The sequence below is a fragment of the Anabrus simplex genome, chromosome 2 (genome assembly GCF_040414725.1).
Source record: "Anabrus simplex isolate iqAnaSimp1 chromosome 2, ASM4041472v1, whole genome shotgun sequence".
Taxonomy (NCBI): domain Eukaryota; kingdom Metazoa; phylum Arthropoda; class Insecta; order Orthoptera; family Tettigoniidae; genus Anabrus; species Anabrus simplex.
Window position 1 is genome coordinate 254,137,885 of NC_090266.1, and position 17,706 is coordinate 254,155,590.

The 17,706-nt window shown below is 38.6% G+C and overlaps 1 protein-coding gene across 1 annotated transcript in view; it reads right to left on the reverse strand.

Annotated features, from left to right (window-relative positions):
- The window catches only part of LOC136864028 (BTB/POZ domain-containing adapter for CUL3-mediated RhoA degradation protein 3), a 198,479-nt gene that overhangs the window by 127,466 nt on the left and 53,307 nt on the right, over positions 1–17,706 (reverse strand). The window contains exon 3 of the mRNA XM_067140540.2: positions 1,017–1,069. Coding sequence (XP_066996641.1) covers positions 1,017–1,069 — 53 coding nt within the window. The remainder of the gene's footprint in view (positions 1–1,016; positions 1,070–17,706) is intronic.

Sequence of the window (17,706 nt, forward strand, 5' to 3'; positions counted from 1 at the left end):
TAACACTTGCCACTGCTGTTCTATCTGCAGGAACTAACCGAATCTTCACCGATACCTCACATGAATTCACTCCCTGAGAACTCTTAGCTCTCATCTTTCATCCCCTTGAAACAATAGCCCAGCTGCCTTCCACAACATTTCCCCTTCCTTACCCTCATTGCCTACCTACCGTATCGTGGACATTGATTGAGGAATACCTACTTTCATTCCTGTCCTCCGTTAAAAGCCTAATTATCTCCCTCAAACATGCTACCTCTTCCCTCATTTTCCTTAATGCCTGCTGTCACCCACAGTCCCTACAACTACCTCCCTCAGCCAGTCTTTTATCTTCTTCACAGAAATAGGAAAATGTGGAAATATCAACAGAAATAAAACACCGTATTCTGTGAATCTATATAAATCAGAGGATGGAAATAATGATGTACTGTATACTAAACAAACACTTCATGACAGTAAAGCAAGACACTAACTCATAAAATAACTACACTACAATTATTCTATTTACATACATACATACATACATACATACATACATACATACATACATTATCATTATAGACTGTTATGCCTTTCAGCGTTCAGTTTGCAAGCCCTAATGCAGATGTGTGGTGATTGATTGATTATTCATTCCTTCTCTTCAGTGTTTATTCTTAGATTACTCTGAACAGAACTGCATATAGCTAAGAATATTCAACCACTTCAAGAGGACAGTAACTCGGAATAAACTGGACGACTGAATAAGTGTGAAGAGTCATACACAGTCAAAACAACCGGGTTAGCAAACAATTACATCTGGAGCTTAAACAACCCAAAATCAACTTACAATCGTGGTCGTTACAGAGAGCAGATGACTTCACTGGATGGTGTTGAGGAGAGGTATTATGAAATGACCTTAAGCAGCAGTTCAAATTTTTACGTTCCTAATCAGGAAGACAACCCGTGAAGTGTTAATAGAGCTATAATCAACACAAACAGTTTTAATTAAACTATAATCACAACCATATGCATACACCTACCTTGTATAGGAATACTTGTTGTTGTGTCTGTTGATAAGCAGTTTCACTACTGGCTGAAATAAAAAGATGACATGAATTACTGAAACTGAAATACAGCAATACCAAGCATAGGAGCGTATTTATCTACATGCTATATACAGCTGCACAATGTTGTCTCAACTACTCTATTCTAGAAAGTGCCAAGCAAATTTCAGGAACCAGAGTGAAATAAGGAAGGTTGGGAGGCAAAAATCTCCCCACTCCTCCATCAACCACAAATGGCTATTCACTTTATTACTGATCACACCCAATATTGACTTCAGAGATCTTGCAAGATTCTAAAAGTTATTTTAAAATCTCAACCGTTTGTATAATAATTTCTGAGTATTACATATTCTAAATACAATTTGACTCGGGCTTAGTGGCACTACCAGTCATTTATCGCAGTTGGTTGATGACAGCAGGGCGAGCAGCAGGTATGTCAGTGGGGCGAGTACAGTATCACGAGTCTCGCATTACTGACTGGCCAAGATTAATTTCAGAGAATAATCTGTGAGTACTGCAAGTGGAATAGAATGTGTGCTGATCGTTCAGCTATGTTAGAGCGAAAGGAACCACCGTATCATCAAGGACTGACCAACTGACAAAATAACTGAACTGCATCATATTTAATGGGCACCTGCACCCTGACGACAGAACCGGACATAAACAGAGAGTACAGTACATGAGTACAGTGGTTCCTCGCATGGCTAACAGCTGAGCACAAGTTAGCAGACTGAAAGTTTCGTGTATCTTGAGCTGACTTTGAGAATGGTGCCCAGCAGTGTTTCATGAGTTTGTTAATTCTACTTGATGGATAACAGCTATTTTACTGGTACTTCCTGGAGCTCCTTGCATATTCCAGAAAGGACTCCTTTTCCAGAACCAAGTCGCAGAAGTTCTGACATGACAATTTTAAATTCATCTGGATACAACTCTGAGCCTTTATCAGTTCTGTTGACATTCTGTTCTTATGATCTAACCTTAAAGCTTACATTATACTAAACACTTATCCGATGTGTGTATTACTGACTGGGATAACAAGCACAAGCTGCATTATTCTGAAAATGTTTGGTGAATTCACTTTCCAAAAAAAATCCTAAACTTTACTACAACAATTAGCTTTCCTATCAATTGTCGACATTACTGATTAGAAAATGGTGCTCATAAGAGAAAAAATAACTAACACCTAACAATATTTCACGAACACAAAGATAACACTGCAAACTATCATTTTTCTAAAGCTTCGCTCCAGCTCAAAAGTCTAAGGTGTAAGATAAAAGACTCCGTCCAGTGGAGCGTTATCCGGAAACGTGCCCATAACGCTGACAGCATTTCCTCGCTGGATAGCAATTCCTATCCACTGCCTCAGGAATTCTGTTGAAGAGTCTCCAGTGATTGCAGATAACACTACCCAGCATGATTTTTGTAGCAAAGCATCTGATACGTGATTTTAACTAAATATGGTCTCCTGATATCAGAAATGTCATTGGTTCTATTGCATCACATCTAGTTTTCGTGTTATTTGACATTTACTGTCTGAAAATGTGTCACTGCGGCACAGTGCTGCTTTGTGATAACAGCGTCGGCTGTTGTTAGAGTGGCCGTGGTTTGCTTTGTTAATGTTCGGTACGTTTGTCAATCCAAACCTCCTCCACCGACTATGTCCCCTCCATTGAATTAGTCAGATAAGAGAGTCTATTTTTAGCTTATGGTAGCGGAAATGCGGTGAAGCCAGTGACTGTGGCGGAAGTCTGACCATTTTATACTGTGTTGCGTTGTGAAAATGGCAAGTGTGTCAGAAATTAGAAGAAGATATGTGAATAAGCCAGACTCACAAGTATGAAGAGTGAGTTTTCCACCTAATCAATACTTTATTTTACAAAATGTTTAGAATTATTTACGTTAAAACAGTACCGGTTTCGACCTGTAAATAGCTCATCACCTGTTGGTGAACCTGCTTAATAGCGATTGTACATAATAAAAAACATTACTAAAAACTAATTAAACATGAATGCCTTATTCTAATATAATACTAATGCTAAGATACACTAGGGCAGATCAGAAAATAAGTTGCACTTCTCAGTTATGGCCATTTATTACACCACCTATACAACAGCAACATGACTATAATGACATACACTGTAAAGTCACTTTTCCACATAGTTTCCAATAGACTCCAAACATTTCTGCAAACCCACAACAAACTTGTCGATGCCGGATGCATAGAAATTTCCTCCAGCGTTCTGCAACCACTCTGAGACAGCGGCCTTTACCTCCTCATCGGTCTGGAAATGTCGACCACCGAGCTCCATTCTGAGCTTACCGAACAGATAAAAGTCACATGGCGCTAGGTCGGGACTGTAGGGTGGATGTTGCCAGACTTCCCACTTGAAACGCTGCAGCAGTTCTCTCGTTTCGCGGGCCTTGTGATGTGTTGCGTTATCGTGCAACAAAATCACACCAGCGCTCAATTTCCCCCGGTGCTTCTCTTTAATCGCTTTATGCAACCGGTGCAACATTTGACAATATGACGCTGAGTTGATCGTTGTTCCTTTCGGCATGAATTCCACGTGCAGCAAACCCTCTATGTCAAAGAACACTGTCGTCATAACCTTACTGGCTGAAGGTTGAACCTTGGCCTTCTTTCGTTGTGGCGATGAGGGGTGCACCCACTCCATTGATGTTCTCTTCATTTCGGGGGTGAAGTGGTGGACCCACGTTTCGTCGCCTGTGACGATTTGCCGCAGAAACCCGTTGCCGTCTGCAGCATAGCATTTCAAAAATGCCAGGGAGGATTGGAAACGTTGTCCCTTGCGCTCATCAGTGAGAAGACGTGGGACCCATCTTTGACACAGCTTACGATATCCAAGGTCCTCGTGAACAATGGCGAACACACTGCCATACGACATGTTCAGCTGCGTTGCGATTTCTCTCAGTTTAATGAGCCGGTTCTGTCTAATGATTGCATTCACATTGTTGACCTTTCCATGGGTCCTGGATGTTGCGAGCCTGCCTTCGCGATGGTTGTCCGTGATATCCGTGCGTCCAGCTTTGAATTGCTGACACCACTTTACGATACCTTGCCGGGAAATGGCCCGCTCCCCATACACGGCACTAATTTACAACCGAACTAAAATTTCAAAATTATCTGCACAGTACACAATCGCAGCAAGCCATGTCCCTCATTGCGTGACTATAGGGATTTCGGTAATGAGAATTCTGGATTTTTGTTCCTGAAGAGATCGGTAACTTAAAGAATTTCTTTTTATTTAACAACATGTCTACAATGGGATACAGTATCTGGATACTTTCATACACCCTGTGCAGAACATGTACAACGCAAGTTACGTGCATCATTTTTGGTTAACCAACACACTGAAACTGCAGCTTTGAGTTTGACGCTGTATCTGCAAGTAAAAACAACACACAATCATACTTAAAATCATAATAACGTTATTTTCTTTACGTCCCACTAACTACTTTTATGGTCTTCGGAGACGCCGAGGTGCCGGAATTTAGTCCCACAGGAGTTCTTTTACGTGCCAGTAAATCTACCGACACGGAGCTGTCGTATTTGAGCACCTTCAAATACCACCGGACTGAGCCAGGATCGAACCTGCAAGGTTGGGGTCAGAAGGCCAGTGAATGTAAATTGCATATATATACAATATATGTGCAATTTAAATACATACATGGCAGTTTAGCAACACAGTCATGTTTGCGAGATTGTCACACAATGTATAAATAAATAAATAAATAAATAAATAATACTGGTATACATACAACGCATGGCTTATCGGTAGTTTGACAACGGGAGTCACGAGACAATGTACAATTTATTCACCAGCGACATATTAGGATTCTCATTTTGAAATACGTAACGCTGTAAGATATAGCTCAACGGCAACGTCGCCAAGAAATCCCGGCACTGCACACACGTGTATTACAGTATGGATCTGAAAGCCTTGCGATCAAGGGTGCACTGGTATCAAAACACACAGGCAAATGGCGACAAAATGAGCCATTGAAAATCTAATTCACAAAAGAAAAGTTAACGTACGTCCTTATCAATGGTAAAAATTGAAATGAATGAGCTCCTTTTGCATACACTGTCATGTAACCAGTTGCCTGTGGTCATTGGCCACATTCTAGTGGTCAGCTATAATACAGAATCAAACGTTCCAGTATTAGGAAATTTATGAGCAGGCACACCCCTGTTTGCAACCCTTGTACCTCACCTCAAGTGGGCATCTCCATTTCCTGGCGGTATGTAGGTTTTCCCCGTTTCATGTTCATTAAGAACTCTCGCAGAAGTACGGTATCGACTGCTCTGGAATGTACAGATGCACGAGTGTGTGCATGATGTGATTACTGTAAACATGTGTGTGTGAGAATTAAAAATTTATTTTGTCTTTGGCACGTTTGCAGAAATATTCTGCTTCTGAATACAATAATACTGAACTGTTACGGACAGTCATTTTACATAGAAACACACTAACATGTGCAGCATAAGTAGTTTCTTGGGACCCTACTCAGTTTAATGTTATTCAATTGTTTCATCTGGGAGTTGGATAATATATCTCTAAAGAAGGGATGGCATAGTTAGAGATATATTAAAGATGAGAGTGCCTCAGATAGGGAGAACTTAGTTAGCTTTGTAAATATCGTGTTACTAGAGAGTTTAATCAGTGGTTCATTAAGTTACCATTGCCTGATGGAGTGAGTCTTTGCTAAATGCACAAAATAAGACAGGCAGAATTGAGGGAATAGGAAGGAACTCAGTCTTAAAGTTATTTGCATGTTTCGTCAAGTGTACTTAGCTATAAGACGACTATGTGATGCATTGCCTGGGCTTGAATACAGTCATCCGAATTAGGTATCATTCCAGAAGTGAACGATGCTTGCGATTCCTTGTTATAGCAGGTTTTCAGTGAAAGCAAACAATAATAATAATAATAATAATAATAATAATAATAATAATAATAATAATAATAATAATAATAATAATAATAATAATAATAATAATACCCATGCGGGGATTTACCAGTTACCTCCATCGAGTGCGTCCCATTGGAATTAGGGAAGCTCACTGGCTCTGCCGCCAGCAGTCAGAGGGTAGTAAGGAAATAAAATACCACCGTGAAAAAAAAATGTCCCTTGCCAGGGTTACAGCGAAGACTGGTAAATGACCAGAAGACAGAACATCTTGAGGCAACCTCTAGGGCTAACAACACTAGTTGTAAAAGGATGGGTACCCGTCCAAAGCAAAGTCAAGTCAAGAAGCATGATGGCACAACTTTTCAGGAAACATACCCCAGGGGGTAAATCTCCGGATAAATCCCTCATCGTGAACGCCACGGCGCACAAGTCTCGTTCGGATTCTGGGGGAGACTCAACATCATGCAAGTACCCAGAAGAGTCAAAAACTCATGCCAAAGTCCAAAACCTTTCTAGCAACTTTCAACACAAATTCACTTACACAAACTGGCAAGCTGAAAACCCTCACCAAAGCTCTTATCGAAAATTAGATATCCATAATGGCCCTACAGGAAACAAGGTACCCAGATGAAGAGATTTTTTAATCTGAAGGCTACCGATTTTTCAAGAGCAAAGCGCAAAGAGGAATCCTCAATGGAGCTGTGATGCTTGGAACCGCGTTTGCTGTTAGAACCAAGATACTTAAATCGGTTGCAAATTTCGAACCAATTAAATGCGCAAACAAAACCTACGCCCTAGTTAACGCACATGCTCCTACAAACGATAAGAACAAGTCTGATCCAGACGAAGTTGATAATTTCTGGGACTTACTGGATGAAAAATTAAACAAAATCCCCAAACACCATGTCAAGCTTTTTTTGGGTGACTTCAATGCACAACTAGGTCGTGAACAGAAGTACAAGAAAGTTATAGGAAATTACCCTGCTCACAAAAGAACAAATTCCAACAGCAAAAGACTGGTGTCCATTTGCGAAAATCACAACCTGCAGGTCACGTCGACCCACTTTTGCCATCTACCCAGAAAGCAAGACTTGGCGTTCTCCCGTCCAAACTCTCGGAGAGTTCCAAATAGATCATGTTGCAATCTCCAGGAGAAACAGCCCTGAGATTATCAATGTCAAGGTAAAGAAAGGCATCAATGTGGCCTGAAATCACTATAGGTCTCTTATCAAATTCAAACTAACTCCCACAAACACAAGGAAGACAACCAAACAGATCACACGCTTCGACAATGATAAACTTTGGCAAAGGGTCGACGAGTTCCAGGAGAAGGCTAGACCAAATGACTGTGACTTTAACAACACCAAAAGTCTCCTTGTTGAGGCTGCCAAAGATGTTGCAGAAATCAAGAGAAGCAAAAAGCATGCCTGGTGGAATGGTACCTGCGAATCAGTCCTCAAAGAAAGACTCAATGCATGGAAACAGTACTACTCTACGAAATCAGAAAATGACTGGGTAACCTACAAAACCCAACGTGCCCAAGCAGCTAGGGTGTTCAGAACTGAGAAATGTAAATACGAAAAATCTCTCATTGAAAAGGTAGAACAAAACTTCAGGAAGAATAAAAGCAGAGAGTACTACAGAGCCTTCAAACGTAAACTCACTGGCTATAAACCACCATCTCTATGCTTTGAGCAAAAGGACGGCACACTGGCGACGTCAAATGAAGAAAATTGCAGCATTCTGGCAGACTACTTCAAGAATTTACTTAATTGCTCTAAACTGCAAAGCCCCATTGAGACCAAGGAACCCTTACTCAGGTACCCAGATTCCAGACCACCCGGCAGAGATGAAATCAAGCTCCACATTGCCCGTCTCAAAAATAACAAAGCACCGGGGAAGACTCAGTAGTAGCAGAACTATGGAAATGTGCCCCAGAGGAATCACTTGATATCTTGCAAAAGCAAATAGAAGAAATTTGGAACAAGGAGACCCTACCCGAAGATTGGAAAATAGCTTTGATTCATCCATTACACAAAAAAAGGCAGCATGAAGAACATCAACAACTGCAGAGGAATATCTTTGCTACCCGTGACTTATAAAATTCTATCACTTGCCATCCTGGAGCGTTTGGAAGCACAAGTCAAACATCAAACAGGTGAATACCAAGGAGGGTTCAGAAAAGGTCGCTCAACAGCTGAACAGATCCAAAATCTCAAAACGATCATCAGATATTGTACACTAAGCTCCAAGTAGTATGTGTCTGTCTTTGTGGACTTTAAGAAAGCGTACGACTCCATTGACCGGGAAGTCCTGCTAAACATCTTAAATGAATTTGGAGTTGATTTGAAACTGCTGGCATTAATTAGAGCCACCCTGACCGATACAAAATCCAAGGTGAAGTTCCACGGATGTCTCCGCATTCCTTTGACATCAAAACAGGAGTCCGACAAGGTGATGGGCTATCCCCGATACTCTTCAACTGTGTTCTTGAAAAGATCATCAGAACCTGGCGGGTGAGATTACAGGAAACCAACTACAGTCCGTTAAGAATAGGAAACAAATCAAGGGGATCGCAACAGACTGCTTAGCATTTGCCATTGCCAACCGCATGTGCGTATTACCGACTGAGCCTCCTTCATAGTGCACCAATATTCATCAACAATTACCTCTCAGCGACACATCAGATAACTTCCACTTCATACAATAAAACTTTCAACAACACACCAGAACCCAGCGCACATCGGCACGAAAATGGCGTGCCACTACGGCTCCTCTTCGCAGTCAGAATGAGAAGATGCCTCATCCCAGCTACAACGCTTTGACTCTGCAGTTACCGTATACATTCTAATCTCTCCACCGCAGTTCACAACACAAGCAACTCTTTCTATTTCACCAGACCAGCAACAAAAAAACAATAACTTCATCCCGAGGTCCGTCATACTTTTTCCACGGAATAACATCAATTTAGTCTCACCGGCATCTCACACCAATGTCTTCACATAACATTCAAAGCTACAGAAGTCAACTAAAAGAATAAGCAAAAGTTTCAACCCGCAACATATTCCTAATAAGCAATTACCTACAAATAACTGTCATCATTGTTGCCATTCAAACTCACTGAATACCCATGAGTCTCCATCCACACCGACCAGTCTCCGTACTGATCTCGGTGTTGCAACCAGACAACTTTCAGCTTGAGTCCTATAAAACCTCATTTGGCTAAGAACATTTCCCAACCCCCGGTAATTTTAACTAAGATAAACCACTCTGCATACTGTGAAATGTCAATGCTACATTCTTCTTCCAACCTTTAAAACAACAGGACGCACTTGATACTAGATTTTTTTATATCCTTGCTCACCAAGCTGCTTTTGTGTAAATATGTATATAAATTGTAAAATTCTCAACTGTTCACTTGGACAATGTAAATACTGTATAGTTACCAACCATTGACATTAATTTTTGGTTATAAACATTGACGCCGAGCACTACACCCTTTCTCCCCTGATTGTTATAATGTAAATATTTTTAAAAACCTTATTCTCAACTGTTCAATTGGACAATATAAATACTGTATAGTTACCAACCATTGACATTAATTTTTGGTTATAAACATTGACGCCGAGCACTACACCCTTTCTCCCCTGATTGTTATAATGTAAATATTTTTAAAAACCTTATTCTCAACTGTTCAATTGGACAATATAAATACTGTATAGTTACCAACCATTGACATTAATTTTTGGTTACAAACATTGACGCCGAGCACTACACCCTTTCTCCCTTGATTGTTATAATGTAAATATTTTTTTAAACTTTATATTTTCCTATGATTGCGTCAACTGTTCTCCAGAGCACCACTGCCGAATCTACTATTTTAATTTTACGCTTGGTGCTGACTTCTTATTCTATAAACCTATATGTTCAACCATCACTATTGTACAGCTGTTTCTCATACTTAATTTTTGTAATGTGTATTAATAATATGTATTAATTTGTGCATGTCAACTACTAACCAGGTACCTGATTTTTGCCTTGAGATAATTTGACTGATGATGCCCTCAATGAAGGGCGAAACATGTCTCAAGTGGAATCAATAATAAATTCCTAAATTGTAAAATTTATATGTAGTGAATAGGTGACAAAACAAACCTTTTAGCATCCTACATGCTTAGCATTTGCCGATGATATTGCTGTTCTCTCAAACGACATAGAAACCCCTAGAGCTCAAGTTGAAATTTTAAAGGAAATTGCCGAACAAACTGGTCTCCAGATATCGTTTGAGAAAACAGAAGTAATGACTAACATCAAAGAGGCTCCACCAAAACTCCATACAAAACACGGGGACATCACCCGAGTAGACAAATTCAAATACCTGGGCGAGATCATCATGAAAAATGGACTGGACAAAAAAGCACTTCAGGAGCTAGTACACAAACTGAAAATAGCCTACCAAACATCCCGCACAATCTAAAAAAAAAAAAATGCCTTTCCCAAAACACCAAGATATGTCACTATGAAACAGTTCTGAAGCCAGTAGTTCTATATGCAGCCGAAACCCTGTCTCTAAATGCCAACAAAGGACTCCTTGAAGAACTGGAGGAAAAAGAACGCAAAATTATGCAAGGAATCTTGGGATCAAAGTACAGAAATGGAATCCATCAAAAGAGATCCAACGAGGAAGTCTACAGCAAAATAGAGAAAATTACTGACACAACCAAAAAAAGACGGGCACGATTTTACGATCATCTGAAAAGAATGGATGGAAGAAAGTTAACTGAAGAAATCTTTCACTTTTTTGATTCAAACCCCAAAACCACAATTCCCTGGTTTAGAAATACCAAAGACGACCTGCAAATGCTACATATCTCAGCTGAAGACGCCCTTAACAGAGATCTCTTCCGCAAGAAAATATTGACGAACGGGCTAAACTGAGACGAGCAACCGAAGAGAAGACCTGGTGCCCCTTGGACAGAGGAGCGTAATCAGGCCCACTCACAAAGAATGAGGGAAATTTGGGGTCTAAAGAAGGCCAAGTTCAGTGTCAAATGCAACAAGACTTAACGTGGTCCTTGATGGCCCCGCGAATTATATATTATAATAATAATAATAATAATAATAATAATAATAATAATAATAATAATAATAATAATACGACCACCACCTATCTCTTGTTAAAGAAAAGTTTCAACCCAACAGGAAGAAAACCAAAACAATCAGAAACCCAAGAACTGACCCTGAATTTCTGAGACAGAACTCGGACAATTTCCTTGTGAATATCTCCAACGAGGCTCCTTCAAATTGGCTAGAACTCAAGGACACACTCTTGAAAGCTTCACAAAACATTAGCAACCCCCCAAGGAAATGCAAACACAGGTGGTGGAATGACATCTGTAACAAGGCCATAGAAGTCAGAATTAGGTCCTGGCTAAACTGGAGTTCCCATAGAACTGATCAAAATCGTGATGAATTCTTCAAAACACAGAAACAAACCTCAAAAATCATCAGATCTGAAAAACGAAAATATGATCAAAACAGACGGGCAGAAATCGAAGAAGATTTCAAGAAAAACAATACACCGAACTTCTACAGAACATTCAGAGAAGAATTATCCAATTACCAGGCACCTAGTCTCTCTTTCAAATGTACAGATGGGACTTTGGAAACAAGTAATAAGGGAAATTGTGAACTCTTAGCAAACCATTTCATGGACCTTTTAAACTGTTAATCTCCGAAAGAACAATTCATCTATGAAAAACCAACACCTAATCCAGATTCAGAACCCCCCTCATTACAAGAAATCAAACAAATAATCAGAGATTTAGAAGACAACCAAGCACCAAGAGAAGATGGAATAATCGCTGGTGGTGACAAACTGGCCCAGAGTATTCAAAAAATCTTACAGGACATCTGGTTTTCTGAAGAAATTCTGGAGGATTGGAAATGTACATTGATTCACCCACTTCACAAAAAAGGAGACAAATCAGATATTAATAACTACAGAGTAATTTCTCTCGTCTCACTCGTATATAAAATCTTCTCTAAAGCTCTACTTAATAGATTAGAGAAACAAACAGACCACCTGATCGGAGATTATCAGGCTGGATTCTGAAAAGGGAGATCCTGCGCAGAACAAATCCTAAACCTAAAAACCATACTACAGATTCGCAAAAACAAACTAACAGTAATCACCTTTGTTGACTTCAAAAAGCTGTATGATTCCATAGATCGGCAGACCCTGTTCAACATACTAGAGGAATTTCAAGTCGACAGGAAAACGAGGGAATTGATTAAACAAACTCTGACCAACACAACATCAAAAGTTAAGTTCTTGAGAGAAATTTCTGAACTGTTCGAAATCAGAACCGGTGTCTGACAGGGAGATGGACTATCCCCATTACTATTCAATTTAGTTTTGGAAAAAGTGATTCGTGAATGGAGAAAAGAAACTAAAGGTATAAACATTGGCAGACTTCTTAAAGACAAAATTCACCTTGATTGCTTAGCTTTCGCAGATGACCTTGCGATCCTTTCGAACAACAGACAAGAAGCAATCCACTCCATAGAAAAATTGCATGAAATAGTCGCAAAAACCAGACTTCAAATTTCATTTGAAAAGACGCAGTTTATGGAAGGAACTAAATCTTCAGCCAGCAGGGTTAAATCAGGAAGCTAACAAAGAAAGAACTGCTAAACTGCAAAGGGCTTACAAAATCACATGGAACAGATACAACAAAAGATGTATATCAAAAAATGAAAAATTACGACACTACAATACAGTCATCAAACCAGAGGCACTTTATGCATCTGAAACACTGATCATTGGTGGTAGGTCACAAATGAAAAGCATTGAGAAACAAGAGAGGAAAATTCTCAGAAAAATCCTAGGACCAAAGTTCGAAAATGGAATTTGGATGAAAAAGAAACCACACGAAATTTTTCAATTCACAGAAAAAATCACAGATACCATCAGAAAGAGATGACTAAAATTTTACGGACACCTACACAGAATGGATAACAACAGGCTGACAAAGAAAATTCTAAATCTAGCTCTAACCCTGAAAATCCGCAACAATTGGTTAACAGAAATTCATGAAGATATACAAGAAATGGGTATTGAGGACGAAACCATTCAAGATAGAATGAAATTTAGAAGCTTAGTAAACAAACATAAATTTGCAGAGAAACCAACAAGAAAAAATACAGGCTGGACAGAAACATGCAGAAAGAAACACAGTGAAAAAATGAAGAGATATTGGGAAGAAAAGAAGAAGAAACATTGTGCAAAATAAGTTCAAATGCACTCCACAGTTGGGCACAAGAAATCAAAAAAAATAATTAATAATAATAATAATAATAATAATAATAATAATAATAATAATAATAATAATAATAATAATAATAATAATAATAATAATAACGTAGAATTACTGCCTGCACTCGCCAACTTTAGTAGCAATATCAGGAAGCAGAATTTAAGCATCTTGCTTCAAATTCCTTTCAGGAGAGATGTGTTCATTACGATGTCCTGGAACCCACCACTCCAGCACAAAAACTACATTTACTTCCATAACCTAAGGAAGAGGAGCACTCGCCATTGTCCACTGTTAAAACACAAACTTGCATTCCTATCGGCCAACGTAGTCGCATGTGACGTCATTCACATCAATCATAATAGGCCCTAACTAGATTGCATTAACAACCCCAGCAGGAAAACACAAAGAAACAGGACATATAAAGGAAACAATACTGAGTACAGGATAGGAATGATTTTATACCAAACATACCTCAATGCAGTTCTTCTGTTATATTGAGTAAGGGACCTTTGGGGTTTATGTTAAGTATTTTCATGCCGTTTTCAATGTTCGTGAACATTTCATATCACTATACATATCACTAGACCAATACACCAACCCTAATTACAACATAAATGAAATCACAGAAAAAACCAATACCATATTCAATAAAATTATCCCCGCACTAAAAAACTATTATCTTAAAATAATCAATAAACAACATCCAGCACGCGCCAACACACAGATGATCGACACGCCCAACTCTACCCCTACCCCCACCACAACAACTCCCCTCATCCCTCACCCCTCCATACCCCTTACAGCAGCAGACACTAACACCAGAAGAACACGACACAGTGCACGCCAGGCAGCCAAAGCTAGCGCACCACAACCACAATAGCAATTGTAAGTACTCTATATTAAACACACACACAAAAACAAACAGGCATTCCTCAGACTACAAATTCTTAATTTCATTTTTCATTTCTTACAGACACACACTGGCATTTATAGACCAGAGAAGACCCACCTTCCTGCATTTGACACTCACAGAACAGAAATTACATTCCATACTCCAGCCATATTCAACTGCAGCTGCACACAGCTACCTCATACAATACATCAGACTCGTTATTAATGATTGATAAGTCAACCATAAACTAATAAATAAGCATAATATACAGCAGAAAGAAGAGCACCACTTACAAAAAAGCATCGACATTCTCCGTATCATATTGAAGAAAATCAACGAATGCAAGACCGGAAACTTACTCTAAAAAATTGTTTCCTATTTATTGTAACGGATCTTACATGAATTTGCACATTTTAAGATGACATTCTAGATGTACTATATATATTTTCAAGAGTGTTTATGTAACTGTACTTTTAATAATAGTCCATTTATATGATTTTCACATCATATTGAAGAAAATCAACGTTCGCAAGACGAAAACTTATTCCAACAAAATGTTTCCTATTTATTTATTTATTTATTTATTATAACGGATTTTACTTGAACTGTATATTTTAAGACAACATTTTACATGTTTCACATATATTTTAAAAAAAGTGTTTACGTAATTGTACTTTTAATAACAGCCCATTTACATGATTTTAGGCCTAAAAAATTTACCTACACATTTTAGATTGTACATAGTCGAATTTATCCTGAAGTATGCTCAATTAAAAGTAACATATATCCTATCATTATGACTATTATTATGGACAAGGCAAATCAACTAATTTGATTTATGTGAAGGTAACGGTGTACAGCTGAGGATGACTACATGTAAAGAGTCGAAACCGGTACTGTAGTTATTTGTATAAATAAATTTGTATTGATAAGGTGGAACCTTTCTCGTCTGTAATACGGAAAATGAAACTGATAAATCAAGAAGAATGGCAATATTGTTCGGTGCCTATGAATTGATTATGTGAGCCACGCTTTTTCGTCAACTGCCAGCATCGCCAGTGTTCACGGATTCTGTTTCTCAGCACAGTGCCTCCTGCATGATATTACAGCGTTCCTTAAAACGTTGTATACAAAATGAATCCGATTTCACTCGAACATAGCAATTATGAAGCACACTGTAGACACACCAAAGTGTGTGAAAGTGCAGAAATCTACCCCTGCACGCAACTCAGCACGTTCCGGAAGGTGCGTTCCATCATGACATGGATAAATTTTGAATTTAAATTACTCTGTAACATACTATTGTTTTAAAATGTAAAGGCAGTTTCGAATTAAAAGTCTGAATTTCAATACTGGGGCCCACATTGTACTTCAAATTATGAATTATCCGTATTTCGAATTAATTTAAATAACATGCAAAACCGTAACTCAAATTTCCACGAAAAAGAGCTTCTTCGAATTAAGCGGGATTTTGAATTAACCAATTTCAAATTATCGAGGTTCTACTGTATATATGTACACCCCTTAGTCCCATTTCCTGAAACAGGGTAGGGGATGAGGCGAGATGAAATTATTTGGCATGTTTCACGGTCGGATGCCCATCATATCGCCAACTTCAGCTGAAGAGCTAATGAATGATGGCGAGTGAAATTGGGGAAGGAATCGGATGTGGCCTATAAACAGGAACTGTCCAGGCATTTGCCTGGAAGTAAAAATGGGAAAAAACAGAAAAACCATTCTCAAGAGAGCTAATGGTGGGGTTCGAACCGACTTGTCTACCAAATGCAGAGCCTTGCTCCACAGCTGTAGTGCATTAACACACTCAATCTCTCCACTCAGCAGCCCTAAAAAAGGTTAAAAAATAGCCAAGCATAATCAAGTAGACATCTTGCATATGCATTCCTTTTTCTTTTTGGTCTGGCATCATCACATGAAACACCCTTCCGTGGTCATTCCGCTGGGTGTTCAATAATGTACAGAGAATAAAGTTCTTTTTAACTTTTATTTATAATTGAACCACTGATTGGAAAAAGGGAATAACTGATGATAGCCATAATTTTCAGAAATAAAAAAAACTGTATAAAAATGTTTCTGTTACACTTACCAAAAAACACTTCACATAAGAAATGTTCTTTTATACATAAGGAACCATTATATGTATGAAACTGTTAATTTTATCTCACCATATCGCCACTGGAATGCTTCAATTGTTGAAAAGTTATTCCCTTTTTCCAATCACTGGGTACAAAAATAAATATAAATATAAATTTGCATCATTAAAACTTTTATTTCTCCCGTATTGAATGGAATCTTGGCATTGTGACACTTTGTAAGTTTGAAATTATTAATGAACTACTCAAAAATTAGTTACCGTATTACATAAATTACAAGTTTTATGGAATGTACACCTAACAAACATCAGTCTTTATTGTTCATCATAATCATCTGTGCTATTATTTCTAGTTTTCCATGATACAATTTTGTTGTAAAATTCCCTGTGATGTTCAGGAATGTATTTTATTATTTTCTTGACATCATTAATCTTTTTTACATTGATCCCCACAGAACCATCATATGCTTTGTTGGATGGGAAATGTAAGTCTATTGGTTTGATCTTCAAAAGTTTAAATACATGTACTTGCCCCCCCATAAACTCTGATGCACTTATGTATCCTTTTGACTCTGAGCTGTACATAAACTGCTTGTATTGAAAATTGAGTTTTCTTGTCTTGTAGTGAGTTGCTTGATTTTTTGAGAAAAACAGGCCCCCAGTCTTTAAAGTTCAGTATTTCATCATTTGAAACCTCGTACACAACAAAGCGAGAGTCTTTTCTTCTTGCACTAGCTATCATATCCTATACTGAGAAGGAGAGTAAACTCGGTCATATTTCCTTATGACACGTTTCACACATGCAAAGTTCCGATCACATGCTAAAAAGCTATGGCCACGTACTGGGAAGTACTGATAGATGTTGTTAAATTTTTCTGTTACCGTTAATCCTGAAAGTAGTCTTATTACGGTGTGGTTTCGATTCTGTCCGCCACAAGCATCACTAAACAAATGAAGCTCACTAACGGACTCTGGCAGAAAAGTGGTTACATAGGGACTTAAGGAACTACATACCTCATCAGGTCCTTTGTTTCCTATACCCTCGTGATAAGTGTAGAAGACTGAAGTGTTGTCTGATACATAATGTATGCAGAATACATACATCCATAGCATGCCGAGATAGAACATCTCTTGAACAGGGAAGAATGGAAGTGGTAGATTCTGCATGTAGTCAAACACCAATCCGGCGATTATTTTATCTTCTTTGCACAAATTTGTGACCTCTTGTAGCTTCCTGTAGAACTTTTTGCTCTTCTATTATGCACTAATAGCTCAGCAACAGCTACCCTTTTGGCATTGTCATTACGAAAAGCGGACTTAATCTTAGCATTCAGCTCTTCACATGTACCACAAACGTCAATTTGGGGCCGGCCAAACCTATATCCATAGTTTTGTCAAAAAAATTTTAAG